Consider the following 15,292-nt stretch of genomic DNA (forward strand, 5'->3'; position numbering starts at 1 on the left):
TTTGGTTGTTTTTGTGTCAGTGGTTTTGTTTTTTAATTTAAGCAGCCAACAAGGCAAGTTCCTGGCACACTATTGCTCACAGGGGATAGACTCTTAATCTCTAAAGCTGTCCCAGAGTTGTTCATGTTCGTATCAGCAAAGCTGAACTCATTTATGTAATTGTACCAAGGCAAAAAAAATATAGCGAAAAAAATATATGTCCTCCTTAGCACACAGAAAAAAGCATTTTTCCCCAAACACCTAAATAGTATTGAATGCTATACATTCTGGAAAAGCTAATATCTTTTATAAAAACACTGACAGTTGTAAAAACTGGTGATAATTTCAGGCATTCTCTCTCTTCAATGGCTCTCAAGTGTCCCATTCTATCTGTATTAAGAAGTCTAATAAAAGGTACCATTTCCTACAAACCTCTTCTCAGATAAGCCCTCTCAGCTATGTTTAACGGTATTCAGCGGCAGAAAATTTTGTAGCCAGCAGGAAACTCAGATGCAAGTATCTCCAAGATCACACTTAAACCTAATATTAAGCAATTAACCTGTGATCTGTTATCCTGTTGAAAATGTCTTAAAACAGGAAAGGATGAGAGCTACAGATTGATTCTGTGATTAGAAAGAAGTATTAAGCTCCCAGTTAATTGCTTTATGAGAAAAATCACAGGGGGGGAAACTTTCTGGACAACTTGGGATTTGACTATTTGCTTGCAAGTCAGACATTCTTTAGGAGAACATACGCTGCTTGACTCTCCCTGGAGGCAAGAAAAGAAAGGAGTTTCACTGAACAAAGGTTTCAACTATAGGCAAAACAGAGCCTTGAAAAAATCCTTAATTTGTAAGATCAAAGACAGATTAAAACTGCCTTTTAATGAAGAAGCACTCACCACTGCAGCAGTGGCCACATCAATGGTTCAAAGGGCAAGCATAAAACAATTTTAATATTTTGCACATGGAAAAGACCTGGGGGTCTATCTAATATACACAATTTCTTTAGCGTTACTCTCCAAAGTCTATCCTTTCAGCATCTGTTTTTCATTATACTCAAGCCATTAACCTGCCAAGGCAGAATAATCTGAACATGCTAGGCTGGCTCAAATTATTTTATACACAGAAATGTTAGCGAGCATCCGACAGTTCCATGATATGCAAATTCTCAAACATACCTTGTCATACGTTCCCTTCTTCAGGATCTTTTCTGGCTTGTTACAAGACTCTGGGCTTTTTCTTCCAGACGCCTGAGGGTAAAACGAATCAACATTAGGGACCAAAAGTAGTTCAGACAAAATGATGGCTTAATGGTTTGGATACGCAGCACTGAATCAGGAGAAATTACCTCTCTGATGAAGAAAGTGAAATAGAGAAGCATCAGTGCAAGCCAGAACTAGCATCATGGATTGAACATGATGCAGGAACCAGCACTGGTGGAAAGCAATTTTGCACGGGCACATAAGATTCAATACCTTATTATTTGCTGCAGGCAGTTTCTGACCAGGAGGCGGCTCTCGACTTGGCAGGCAAGAGTCCGCACTGTTATCACTGTCACTGTCACTAAGGCTCAGTCTGGAAAACAAGGAGCACAGAATTAGCGTCAACAGGCAATGGGAAAAGTATCTAACTGTGTGCAGTTCGGTTGACAGCTACGTGAAGCAGAAATGATGCCCGCTCTTTCTGTTCTTTATTACAGTCTACCAAATTGTCTGTGAGACAAAGTCTATCTGTAATTCCCAAGAATTTTCTTTTTCCACACCTGACATCACCTTTGCCATCTTCCATTTCCTGGGCAGGCAAAAGAGACAGCTTTGGTTTACACATTACAGCTAGCAGTTCAGCTCTCCCATACTCACATTCACTTTGAATAACCAAGTACCACCTGATTTTTGCAAATGGCAACTGCTTTTTGTGGGTTCAAAAACATTCAAAACAGAGTATTTGCTCAAGAGAGGCTTGTTAACATCTCCATGGAGCACCCAAGCAACAAAAAATGTATCTATTTAGTGTTTCTGCTATGTTGTGACATTTGAGATTTCACAGAATCGCAGAACAGCTGAGGCTGGAAGGGACCTCTCAAGATTATCTAGGCCAACCCCCCTGCTGAGTAGGATCACCTAGAGCATTACGTAAATCACCTAGATTTCCTCTTTATTCTCATGCCATACAGATGAAGGTATCCTACTTTTGATGAGTTTGAAAAAATATTTATTACCTATCCCCTTAAAGGTAAAAAAAAAAAAAAAAAATACTCTTTAAAATCTCTCAGTTGCTGTTTAGCTGATAATGACAGAGTGCAACAGATTTTTTTGGTGAACACAAGCCCTACGTAAAATTTGCAGCTGCTATCTAGGCCAAGCATTTGGTTTCAAATATTCAGCCTAAGACTCCAGATTTTGGCTGCATCAGTGTTTCCTGAGGGGAGAAGGATGAAATTCAACTATTTCCATTGACTAAAGCAGGAAACAGCTGTTAACCAAGTCCCATAGGAGTCAAGTAACCAACTGCCTGCATGCGCCATCAGTGAAGACACAGCAAGAAGAGCACACATGCCGACAGCTTCCACAACGCATCTCTAATCTCTGCAGATCAAAGCTGTCACACACCATTCAGCCCACCAGAGATCTAAAGATGACAATTAGGTGATTATTTTAAGGGGTTCAGTCACCAACACCTGCAAGCTCACACACCACTTTCCAGTAGCTCCCTCTCTTTCAGCTCCAGTGATCTCTCCTTATCCAATTCTGTTCTCACCCTGCTGCTTTCATTGACACATCTGCTCATTCGCTTCTTCTCTCCCGCCTTCCTCTAATGCACAGCCCTGTCACTTTGATTCCTCCAAACAGAGGGCATGCAAAAATACAAACATGGAGGGCAAAGAGACAGCAAACATCTTTCTTCGTGATTTGGTACCACCTGGAATCCCGGCTGACTGGGTTTGCTTTGACTGCTGCCTCTTCTCCAGAGGAGCTGTCATCATCATCCGACTCCTCTGACTGCAGATCTTCCACCATGGAGCGCAGCGGGCCTAGGATCAGAGGGGAGAAAGCAGATCAGCACTGGTCTAGGACACATGGCAGAACTCCATCTGAACTCCCTGATCTACATTGGATTAGTTATCCTTAAGATCAATCAAGATTTCTTGGGAAGAATACCTTGGTATTTTTGCTTTGCACAGAGAAGTTGCCAAAAGAACACATTCTATCTCAAAACTCAAGCAGAATTGACAAACATCCCGATTTCTGTAAAGCACTCTGTTCCACCATAACCCTCCCACTCTCTTCTGCAATGGAAACAAAAGGACATGTTCTTCATGTATTTGGGGACTATTTTAAATGTCACTCAATAGACCGTATCTGTAGTAATACTGCACTTGTTAGGGTTAGATCACTTATTATTGCTACAGTATCTCTCTTTGGATTATCAGTGGAGAAATCAGAGAAAGACAACCTGTTATGTACTAGCCAAATGATGAATGCCACATCTCTAATTTTTAGTAAAACATATATGGCATTGGAGGAAAAATTCTGATGATGCTATAAGATCAGGCAGCAACACACACATTTATAAGCTGCGATAGAAACCAAAGTCAACAGGGAGAAATCCAAATCCAGAGAGATACCCTAGTCATAAACTAATTGCCCAAACCAGAAACGTACTTGTTCATAACTACACTATGACATTATTGACTTTTCTTGCTGAAACACCACAGCTTCAACACACAGTTCCATAAAAGAAAGTGTATTAGCCTTGTATATGGCACTGGGGAAAAAGATCTGATTCTCATGAGCCTTTTAATATTATGCAAGGAAGACTTTAACAAATTTTATTTCTCGCAACACACCTTGACTGTGGTTCTGAGATGGCTCGAAATCAGAGTCAGAGCTGGAGTCGGAGCTGGAGCTGGAGTTGGAAGGGCTGGACTGGACAGACTTAACCCCCCATAAAAGGGAAAAAAAAAAAAGAAAAAATCTTAACCCTTCTAATCCGGAGAATCAGCACAGAGCACAAAGCACAGCAAGACAGAAACATCTGAGCACTCTAAAACACCATACATCACTGAATGCAATTCTAAGAGTTGCATCAAATACACAAAGGCAAGATAAATAAAGACATTTGTGAAAACTTCAGTGCGCCATAGCCCAGCACACTTGGGTAGCAGCATCAAAAGGTCCCAACAAAATCCTTCATGCCAGTAGTTTCAAATAATCTCAGTGACAAAAAAATAGCACCTGAAAAATGCCAAAGTGAAAAAAAAAAAACTTAATGTGAAATGCAAAAGATGACTGGCATGCAACCCAGCACAATTGTCAATGCTTTCTTTTAAAAAAGTTAGCTTTTTCCAAACCTGTACATATTTTAACCCACCAACATTCTCTGATCATTTCTTACTCATCATTAGATGTGGAAAAGAAACCTGTCCTACCGAACTCATCTAACTCCGAAATTTAAAGATATCCCAACTTTTGAGTATGCCCTCAAAACAGTTATTTCTACAGTGATGTTAGTGATCCACTGGACTGTTTCCAGTTTCTTCTGAAAACCTAACAAAAACCAGCTAAACTCTTGTGAAACCAGCTCTACTGGCAGTAGTGTGCAGTAAGTGTTTGAGTAAAAAAAAAAAAAAAAAAAAAAAAAGCACGTTAGAAACTACTGCTCCTAATGACATCCAGAAGCCAAGATTTAGTGCTCTGTAAGTTTTTGAGCACAAGATCAGCTGTTGCACAGCTTTGGCATGCTTTAGCGCACTGCCACGAGGTGGCAGTGAAAGCAAATCAACTATTTCCTCCCTGACAGCAGGAGTGACTTAGGATCATCTCCCAGGTTTTTACTCTCTCAGTGGAACCTAGTTTAAAGATTCTTGCTGTACTGTAACAGCACAGTTTTGTTTGCTTGTTTTTAAGTAATTCCCTGGAAATGTAGCATTTCAATTCCACTCCTGAGAATGCACCTACTACTGCTGCTATCGAATCCTGATGCTAGAAAAATAAAAAAAAAAACACCTCACATTGCCACTGATCAACGAGCTTTGTTACAGAAGACGTTAATACTGCAAGAGCAATACTGTCAACAGGTAACGAGGCATGTCTGCAGCTTTGGGCATTAATTGGTGAAAGCTGCAGGATTTTCATCTCAATACTGCCCCCCTCCCCTATAGTTTATCACTAAAGATTAGAGTTGCATTTATTCAACTCCTACAAAAGGAAAAGGGGTGGACGCAGGATGTCAAAAATAGGTATTATTACCCTTGCAAATTATTCAGTAGCAAAGCAGAATAATTTAGCAACGCCAATATCCACGTGCTGCACTCTGCAGCATATGTGTTTGTCTAGTAAAATTACAGCAAAGTAAAGGGCAATGTTTTCAAGATGAGAGAGCACAGCTCCTGTTTCTTTCTCAGATTCCATCTTACCATCAATTCATTCCTGATAATCTAGCAGGTGTTCCCTAAAAAAAAATTAACGGGGCTTGAGAAGCAGAAGCCAGAAGTTGTAAAGTCCCCCCCTCTTCTCCTTTTGCCATTGACTGCATTGGCTATTTCAACCAGCTAGCAGGCATCCCGCTAGACGGGCTCCGCATGCTTGGGCTGCCGTTACTGTCACCGTGATATGACAAAGGAGTACGCTAACAAAGGAAAAAAGAGATCCAACCCTCACATCTCAGCCTCTCCCTTTTGTCAGCACTAGCGTTTAGGCAGCCAAGCATGAGGCCAGATCAGGGAACTGGTCTTGATGGAAAAAAGAATACACAAAAAGGAACAACTAACTTTCAGCAGGAGCTGAAATGGAAGGAGGAACTCCTCCAGCCCACTGCAAAGTCACACGAGCTCTCATGCCAGCAGCGCAAATGAGAGCAAGACCGTTCCTTTCAACAGCAGCCTGCAAAGATGTCAACTCAAAGCAATCGTGGTACTGCAGCCTCAGAGCATGTTGCACAATACGTTGGCTTCAGCAGGAAAGCTGATTTAAGAGTTTCCGGGCCCCGGTCCACCTCCAGCTGCTCATTCACTTTAGTGATGTGGCTTACCACACAGAGCCACAAACAGCTGTACCAATACAAACGATGGAGTAGCAAACTGCAGTGTTGGGAGCAGAAAGACCCTCCCAGGATGGAAAAGGAACTTTGTCTTCTCTGCTGATGCCAATGCATTATGCAGTTATATCCCTAAGCTTCAAATTCCACAGAAACCTAAGCTGAGCTGACAGAAAGCTGCCACAGTTCCCCCTCCGTCACACTGAGTATTCCCATCCTCCTCCTGGGCAGGCACTCAAATAGCTCTGTAAGGCATCCAACAGACACCAGAGCTGGTGCAAGAGAGGACACAGAAGCATACAAAGCTTGGTGGGGGCAAGACAGGCCTGCAGCAGACACCGTGGAACCACAACCACAGTTGGTGGTTTCACAGCACAGTCTTAACAATGCTATCAGCTTGCAGCTGCATGGCAAGTCCCAAGGGACAGACACCTAAGAAATAAGGAGCTACAAGCCATTCAGGCCTTAGAGAGCAGCAGAAAAGAGAAGCTTGTAGCGAGGTGTACAGAGATGAGGGGCTGATGCACTTCAGATACAAGGTTTAAAGTGGAGAGGAGCTGGTTCTTTTTAATCTACAAGCTTCATGCTCAATCAGTCTGGAAAAATCTTTGCAGAGTAACTTCAATTAGCATCTCCCTAATAAACTCTTCTATTAGGAATCTTCTGCAAAAGCCCTTTCTGAAATAAACACATCAATAGTTACTGTATTGTGGTGCTGATTAAATCGTAATCCAAGCTGTCCCTAGGAAATTCACTCTAGTAAAACAAATCATTCTAAAAGCAGACAGTAGTAAGCAGTTCAAAAACTCATGTGACCTTATCCTGTGAAACCTATTAGAAGACATATAGCTTCTTTAGAGTAAACAAAATATGCAAGAAAAGTAGTCAGTTTGGGTTAGGTTGTGCCTTTCAACTCCTTTTTTTGCCTTCTTTGGGTAAACAATTTTCAGAAGATAGAGGGTGAGAAATGTTCTTACTTGTAAAGAGGAAAAAGATATTTAGACAGCTTTTAAAAATAGTAGTAGAATAACAATTTGGTTTGTTTTACAACACAATTTATTTAGATTTAATGGCATGTGGTTGTATTTTGAGCCTTAGCCAATAACATTTCTCACAGGCTGTCAGGAATAGAGTTATTTACATTTATATATTTCTGAAAAAAAATCCCTAAAGTTATTCACTCGATTTCTGAATTAAGACCAGGTTCAAAGACATTATAAGTAGGTAGAAAGTCTGTATACATTTATTATACTCTTGCTCTATCAATGTTGTTGTAGGGAATGAACGAGATACCATAACCTTAAACTCCAACATTTAGATAACCGTGCTTGCAGATAAACCTGCACAGCACTGCATATCTGAACCAGGTAAGCCGGGCAGCTTCAGTGATTAATAATGACCAGATTTTCAAACAGTAGTTTGTCTGAGATACAGCCCAGACGAGTGTGTGCCAATCTGATTCTTGGTCTTGTCTGAGGGAATAATTCTGACTGTCTTTTCATGCAAGGATTTAAGCATCGTGATTTTAAAAATCTGGTAAAGGACCAATCCCTACTCACCTCTGACTTGAAAGAAGTTTCATCCTCTGAATTTGACTCCTCCATTTCCACAGGCTTTTTGATCTCCTTGGCCTCACTTTCAGATTTTACCTTTTCCACTTTGGCATTCATCTTCTCCTTAGTTGGTTTCTTCTCTGGATATGAGGAAGATGAGGTTCTGGGAGATGTCCCCAGAATATTTTTTACCCCTTTGGAGCTACTCTTTTTTTGTTTTTTGGCACTAGGCTTTGGTGACTCCACATTGGAGGGCCTTTTGCTGGAAGACTTTAATTCCGGCTGCGGCCCACCCTTTGGAGAAGTGTTCTCCAGTTTGGTCTCCTTCACGGCCAGTTTTGGTTCCTTGAAAGCAGCTTTTGGAGGTGCTTTCTCCTCCTTAGGCAGTTTGTTCTCAGTGGGTTTTCTGGAGGAATCCTTCAAAGGCTTGTTTTGTTCTCTTTCAAGGTCTTTGGAGGAGTTTTTGCTCTCAGAGTCTTTTCTTGGCCTCTCTCTGTGCTCCTTGGTTACTTTGTGTGGCTTGGATGCCTTGCTGCTTTCCTTGTTTGCATCCTAAGTATTAGTAACAGAAACATGCGAGCTAGGTATGAAATTGAAACTCTACACAGAATTGGAAAAAAAAACACTCATATCACACTGAAGCACCTTGTTTCTTGTAGACTTACACCCACCATTGCAAAATGTACTCATCTACCTCCAAGGCAGTCATCTAGATTTCCCTACAGTCGAGGGACAGAAATTGACAGTATGCACTTCAACATCTACCTTAGGACAGGAAGAAACACGTTTCACAAACACCTGTTCCTTCCCATGGCTTATAAAGGGAGGCTACGTATTTAATTCAGATTAAATCTGCAGGGTTAACATCTGAAGCCAGATAAGAGGAAACCCATTCAGGTAGTGTTTGTTATACAAAGTCATACTTCACACCAAGTTTGAGGAAAAAACAGTCAAATTTCTTTCTTACATTAAACACATCCACAGCAAATACAAGCTATGGTCACAGCCTAACTTTAAATTCACCACGTCAATTACATGGCAATTTAAGAATACTCAATCCCCCCACAACTGCAAGAGAGACAGAGCCTCTGATACTTGCAGGCATTTCATCAACTTTAATCACAGATTTAAACAGCAGATACTGGAGTATGAACTGGACATGCTGAGATGCAAACACACACACACCTCTGAGGGCAATCTGGGGGACAAGATGCAGGTGACTTACTGTCTCTTTAGCTACCAGCAATTTTCACCAGAGCTTGTGTCAGAGCCCTTTATTCCTCTTTTGTCTTGTTTTCTAATGCTTAATTCCTGACCAAAATTAAATCAGCCACTAATAGTTATGGCATCCTTATTTTGTTTCATGTCAACATCAGAAGACATGACTGAAGTGCCCGAAGTGTTTAGAGCCTTGAAGAAAATGGGTATTGGAATTGTATTACACCATAAAATGGATTGCTATTAAGATTTGTGACTGTTCAGACTGATAAAGAATATGTAATCTGCTTCAAAGCGCATTGCCCATGGATTGCTTCTCCTATGTAAAATTACAGAAAAGTAGCTTTATTACACAAGTAAAAAAGAAAACTTAAGCTTCTTCTGAAGTCTCAAGAACTAGATACTGCTGAGGCAAACATCAAATCTTGAAATCACTAGCTTGACCAAATGCAGCATATTTTATGCTTTTTCCACCACTATGCCAAGTAGTCCTAAAGACAGAGGAAGTGCTGACTCTCTACTTAGCCTTGCTGCTAAGAGACTGAAATCCCACAGGAATTAGAGCACAGCTTTACATAACAGTGAAAGATCCACACAATTCATCTTCAGCATTAAGGACAAGTCAAAACAATCAGAGAGGACTCGATACAACAATCTGCTACTACAGATAAATCTTCATGTTCAGCAGAAAGATACGGTTCACCAATAATTCTCAGTCTTGGGCATTTAATTTTCTTTCAAAAGATCTTTGTAGATAAGCTTGCCAAATCATGAAAAAGCTTCCTAAATTTAGAGGGCAAGTAAATTATTGATGCAGTTAACATTATAAGTTCCACAACATTAGCTGGTTTGGAACTGTGGTTACATATTTAGGTACAAATTTCCAAAGCAGTCTTCACTGCATTACTCTGGTATAAAATAAGATTAAAAAGAGAAAAAAAAAAAGAACAACTAATTCTTACACTGACAATTCTTATTTCAAGCTTAAACAGGATGACAATTTCTGTCTCTGATAACTCCACCTCCTTGTATTTACTAGGAAATGGACAGTCTTAATAGGAAAAAATGGCACAGGAAAAGAGGCCAATGTAGACTTCCTAAAGACTGAACTACACAGTAGAAGGACAGTTTTCAGAATTAGAAGTAGCCAGAACGAGCTCCTATTAATAGAGTTGTAAGAGACTTCTTCACCTCAAAATGATGAAAAAGCAGGTTACACTGACCTTTGACCCGTGGGATGGTTTGTTCTTCTTAGGGTCAGAGAAGGCAGAAAGTGGTATTGTGGGTAACATAGGATAATCGGGACTTGGCCTTGAAACTGTTTCTGCTCCTTCTGGCATTACCATCACCTAGTAACAGAGAGGGAAAAAACTATGCATGAGAAAAGGTGAACATACTATTAACACATGATTATACTAAGTCACTTGCCCAGTTAACACACTAATTCATCTTTTAGATTATTTTTTCCCCACCTTAAAGGCCATAAAAGTTATTGTCTAGGTAATTCCAGTTAAGATGCTCAGTCTCAAGGAAACTCCTGAAATACTGAACATGAAAACCACAACAATTCAAAGGCAATATGCAGCATCAAGTACCTTTGCTAAAGGGACCTCCAATATTCTGAGTAAAAGCAGGCAACAGAGCTCTGGACAAAAACCTGTGTTCTGCTGCAAATGCTCTTACTTTGCAAACAGATACCAAGGGAAATCTGGAAGGAATGAGCAAGACTTCACTTGTTCAGGAAAAAAAAAAAAAAAAAAAGAAAAAAGTAGCCCTTGGGTATCTCCCTTGACAAGATCTTAAGAAGTGCTGACTTCTATGAAACAGCTTTCCTTCTTACCTCCCGTATATTCTGTCAGAGTAACCCTATTGAAAAGTTCCACCACATGTGATTCACCATTGAAACAATTTAATACTTAAGGAACACAATAATGAGCTATTAAAATCCTAGAGTGTAAATGATTTTCCAGCCATCCTATGGCTGAAAATAAGCACCACCTTCTTCATGCCCAACACAGAAAAGCACTGGCATTCTGAGGAAAATCTGCTTAGAATACTTACTACACTTGAGATTTATTATTGACAAACTTCAACGTGTTTTTTTTTTTGTTTGTTTTTTGTTCAGGTTAGAAATGTTTTTTGGAAGAAAGTTTTGCCAGCAGTCAAGACCATTTTGAATAAAGTCCTTAAAGAAAACAGAATTATGCATTACTATATATGGGGTGTCTCAGAGTCATGACAACCTCTGGTTAAAAACTTTATGCACTATGCGGCCCTTACTAATTGACCTACATCTGATAGTTACTTAAGGATAATTTCTTTAGTCTATCACTGCATATTAATTTCCCAGAAGTAACAGTTTATCCAACAACTATATGTAGTAACCCATAACCTTACCATGGCTTCAAGAATACAGCTTTTTCCTCCCACACCCATTTTTACTCTGAATTCTATAACACTTTTCCTTACTTTTTAATTAGCTAGGCCACAAGGAGCCAAACCCAGGTTTAGAGGACATTTACTGACCAACAAATGCTATCTGCTGATCCTTCCTGTGACAAAGATTAGTAAGGAATACACTGGAAGCCTCTCCCTTTTCTACACAGATAGAGCTCATGACACTAGGAAGGCCAACAATAACTGAGTGCCTGATGGACATCATCTAACACCCACAGATCTCCATTTCCAGAGTGGCTTTACTGCTTGGATGTTAGAAGTGATATTCAAATTGAAAATAAAGTACCACTGATCACAAATGATTCATTCTGCTTCTAGTGCTGCTCCATAACCAGAAATAAAACCTGGTAGAGGTCTTTAAGTGAACATAGAAAACTATAGCTTACTTGGTTGCAGGTAAAAAGAATCACAGAATCACAGAATTTCTAGGTTGGAAGAGACCTCAAGATCAAGTCCAACCTCTGACCTAACACTAACAGTCCCCACTAAACCATATCCCTAAGCTCTACATCTAAACGTCTTTTAAAGACTTCCAGGGATGGTGACTCCACCACTTCCCTGGGCAGCCTGTTCCAATGTCTAACAACCCTTTCGGTAAAGAAGTTCTTCCTAAGATCCAACCTAAAACTCCCCTGGCGCAACTTAAGCCCATTCCCCCTCGTCCTGTCACCAGGCACGTGGGAAAACAGACCAACCCCCACCTCTCTACAGCCTCCTTTAAGGTATCTGTAAAGAGCAATAAGGTCGGCCCTGAGCCTCATCTTCTCCAGGCTGAACAAGCCCAGCTCCCTCAGCCGCTCCTCGTAGGACTTGTTCTCCAGGCCCCTCACCAGCTTCGTCGCCCTTCTCTGGACCCACTCAAGCACCTCGATGTCCTTCTTGTAGCGAGGGGCCCAAAACTGAACACAGTACTCGAGGTGCGGCCTCACCAGAGCCGAGTACAGGGGGACGATCACCTCCCTAGCCCTGCTGGTCACACTGTTTCTTATGCAAGCCAGGATGCCGTTGGCCTTCTTGGCCACCTGAGCACACTGCTGGCTCATATTCAGCCGACTGTCCACCATCACTCCCAGCTCCTTCTCTGCCTGGCAGCTCTCCAACCACTCATCTCCCAGCCTGTAGCTCTGCTTGGGGTTATTGTGCCCCAGGTGCAGGACCCGGCACTTGGCCTTGTTAAACTTCATGCAGTTGACCTCAGCCCATCGGTGCAGCCTATCCAGATCCTCCTGCAGAGCCTTCCTACCCTCGAGCAGATCGACACATGCACCTAGCTTGGTGTCATCTGCAAACATACTGAGGGTGCACTCAGTGCCCTTGTCCAGATCATCGATAAAGATATTAAAGAGGACCGGCCCCAGCACCGAGCCCTGGGGGACGCCACTAGTGACTGGCCTCCAACTGGACTTGACTCCATTTAGCACGACTCTTTGGGCCCGGCTATCCAGCCAGTTTCTAACCCAACGAAGCGTGCCCCAGTCCAAGTCAAGAGCAGCCAGTTTCTTGAGGAGAAACCTCAGAACAAACCTAAATCACACAATTTTTAACAGAAAGTCTTCAGATCTCCAGTTCCTCTGGCACTTACCCCTCCAGCCCTAATAAGTTTGCGTCTGAATTCCTTCGTCGGGTTGTTGAAAGTCAGCTTCTCACAACGAAGGTGGTTCACTGGTGGATTTCCCTCCAAATTCAAAAACAGGTCATATGTGAAACAAACCTTTTTCGGCTCCTCCTAAAAACAAGACAGACTTTGGGAAAAAGGAAGAAGTTTGGCAAGCACCCTAAGTCAGAGAATGCAGAGAGTCGCTCCTGAGAATCCCAAATAAACCACCAAATAAGTGTTGCATTCATAGTTTTTAATCAAGAGATCAAAGGGCTTTCCAAAGCTGGAAAATAAGCTATTTGTCCCTAAAACACACACAGTTAACATACCTCTCACCAGAAACTCAGGCATGTCTTTCTACTGCAAAAGAAATGCACAGAGAATACTGACAATTATCTGTTTAAAAGCATTCACATAATCCCTGGAAAGCAAGTTCACAATCTTTATCCACTATTTTGCTTTCACTAAAATTCAGATCTCATCTTCTCTGGGAAGCAACTGAACCAATCAATATTATGAAAAACAAAATCCTTTATTTAGGGAGGACAACTTCTGAACTCACAGGATCTCTGTGGGTACTGAGAAAAGATTAACCACAATTATAAAAGGATGACTCATTTTGTAAAATCCTTTTCAATATGCATATTGCAGGAGTTGAATGGGAAGATATCCTAAGCTTTTGAACTTTCCAAGGATGCTTTCACTGAAGAAATCCAGAGTTTGTATGCATGTTGGGGATCGTTCGCGCCTCACTGGTTCTGTTCCACCTGCTGCAGAAGCACAGCAAACACTAAGCATTTGCTGTACAGAAGACTGGAAATCCCTTCCCACCCCTGCCCCCAAATTGCAAGTATTTCATAATATTTCTGTATTGCAAAATATTGACACTCCATTTCCTAGTGCTTTCTTGCATTCTGCATTTCAGTATGAAAACTCCAAAGTGGCAAAACAGACTCCCCTGTTACAGTACCTTCACTGTTTACATGAATGCATCCCATATGCCTCATTCAATGCGCAACATCAAGCAGCTGCACAGCAGTCTTTTCCACAATTCATATCCATCAGCTTGATTTCCTGGTGTAGTTGCATTGTTGTATGGGAACAGATGCCGCAGGCTTCCAGCCCAAACCATTAGATTTGCTGAAAATAGGTTGAAGCGTCAAACAGCTTCAGACCACACCAATTCCTGCTGTTTGCTTGGGGGATGCCAGCATCACTAAATAAGCCACTGCTTGTACCAGCTATACTCCTAATAATAAAGTGTTGTAAGCACACCTGGTTTACATCAAAATCAGTACCATAAGCCCACCTGGGAGTTAAGGTCTTGCATCCTAACTTTCCAAAGAGGGGAAGGCAGACATCTAAGCAGTCACATACAATAGAGAAGTCTCATATTAACAAATAAGAGCATGCTACCAACACAAGGGTCTTCAGAATGTCTCTTGGAAAAGTCCTGAAGAGTCCAATTGTACTTGAAAGTGTTCAGTGTCTGCTAAAACATATGAATGGGAAGAAGAAAATATACTTGCCAAATACATTGCCTTGTCATTTTCTTCTTTGCTACAAGGACTGTTCTCATTAACTGAATCATTAGAGAGCTCTGCATGTGCATGCTTACACTGGAGTTAAAACAGCAGCTGTAGAGGGTCCCTCAAAGTCTAATAAACTTAAATGAAGGATGACTAGAAATTCAAACGTCGCCTAAGAATTGTTTCTAAAACGTGTTCCTAGTTTACGACATGGAATTGATTGATCTTGGATACATTAGTAAAAGCAGGCTTTAGTCAAAGGCTGTTATGGCACATTATTAGAACTCCACTGTGTCATTTGCCTGTTTGCTTTCAGAGCAGGAGAATGGAATAGAAGATTAATTCCCCTTTTGTCTTAGGTATTCCATTTTTTATACAGGCTCTAAAGTATCAGAGAACTTCCCAAATACATACCAGACCTCTGTGATGAATTTCCACTTATTGCAAAATTAAGACACTTTTAAAATGTAACTTTCTCCAACTCGGAGATCACGACCCTTCTGGGAAGCAAGCTCTAGCCAAGTACCACGATCATTAAAATATCCTTTGTATCGTCTCAGGACATCAGAAGCCCCCCATCCAAGTGAATAGTTAAGATTACAGCACTCCTAAAAGTACAAAAGTCTCAAAGCTAGAAGCTGCAAATAAACATTCTTTACTGCCTTCGCTGACTGCTAATGATTACAGCTCAAGGCACTCCAAAGCTTAACCCATCCGGTCTTCCCTCAAAGGTTCTCCCCTCTAAACAACCATTAAGAGTGGAGGAGGAAAAAAAAAAAAAAAAGAGGAAAGCCAAAGAAAATATCCCTCAATTGACTTGGGCCCACACATCCTCTAACTTTAAACAGAATGCCACAATCAATCCGCAGTGTCACACTTCAAAATCTTTTGGAGTAAGATGTTGGGATCCACACATACTCC

At 41.1% G+C, this 15,292-nt stretch overlaps 1 protein-coding gene across 4 annotated transcripts in view; it reads right to left on the reverse strand.

Annotated features, from left to right (window-relative positions):
* Nucleotides 1-15,292, reverse strand: part of MLLT1 (MLLT1 super elongation complex subunit) — a 33,988-nt gene that overhangs the window by 5,601 nt on the left and 13,095 nt on the right. For 2 of the 4 annotated variants that reach the window (XM_068661887.1, XM_068661883.1), the window contains 7 exons: nucleotides 12,828-12,971; nucleotides 10,012-10,137; nucleotides 7,576-8,122; nucleotides 3,829-3,924; nucleotides 2,901-3,012; nucleotides 1,457-1,556; nucleotides 1,160-1,231 (listed from right to left, as the gene is read on the reverse strand). In XM_068661887.1, coding sequence (XP_068517988.1) covers nucleotides 1,160-1,231; nucleotides 1,457-1,556; nucleotides 2,901-3,012; nucleotides 3,829-3,924; nucleotides 7,576-8,122; nucleotides 10,012-10,137; nucleotides 12,828-12,971 — 1,197 coding nt within the window. The remainder of the gene's footprint in view (nucleotides 1-1,159; nucleotides 1,232-1,456; nucleotides 1,557-2,900; nucleotides 3,013-3,828; nucleotides 3,925-7,575; nucleotides 8,123-10,011; nucleotides 10,138-12,827; nucleotides 12,972-15,292) is intronic. The other 2 variants (XM_068661885.1, XM_068661886.1) reach the window with 2 other exon arrangements.

Source organism: Anas acuta, chromosome 26, assembly GCF_963932015.1.
Source record: "Anas acuta chromosome 26, bAnaAcu1.1, whole genome shotgun sequence".
In the NCBI taxonomy this organism is placed as follows: Eukaryota; Metazoa; Chordata; class Aves; order Anseriformes; family Anatidae; genus Anas; species Anas acuta.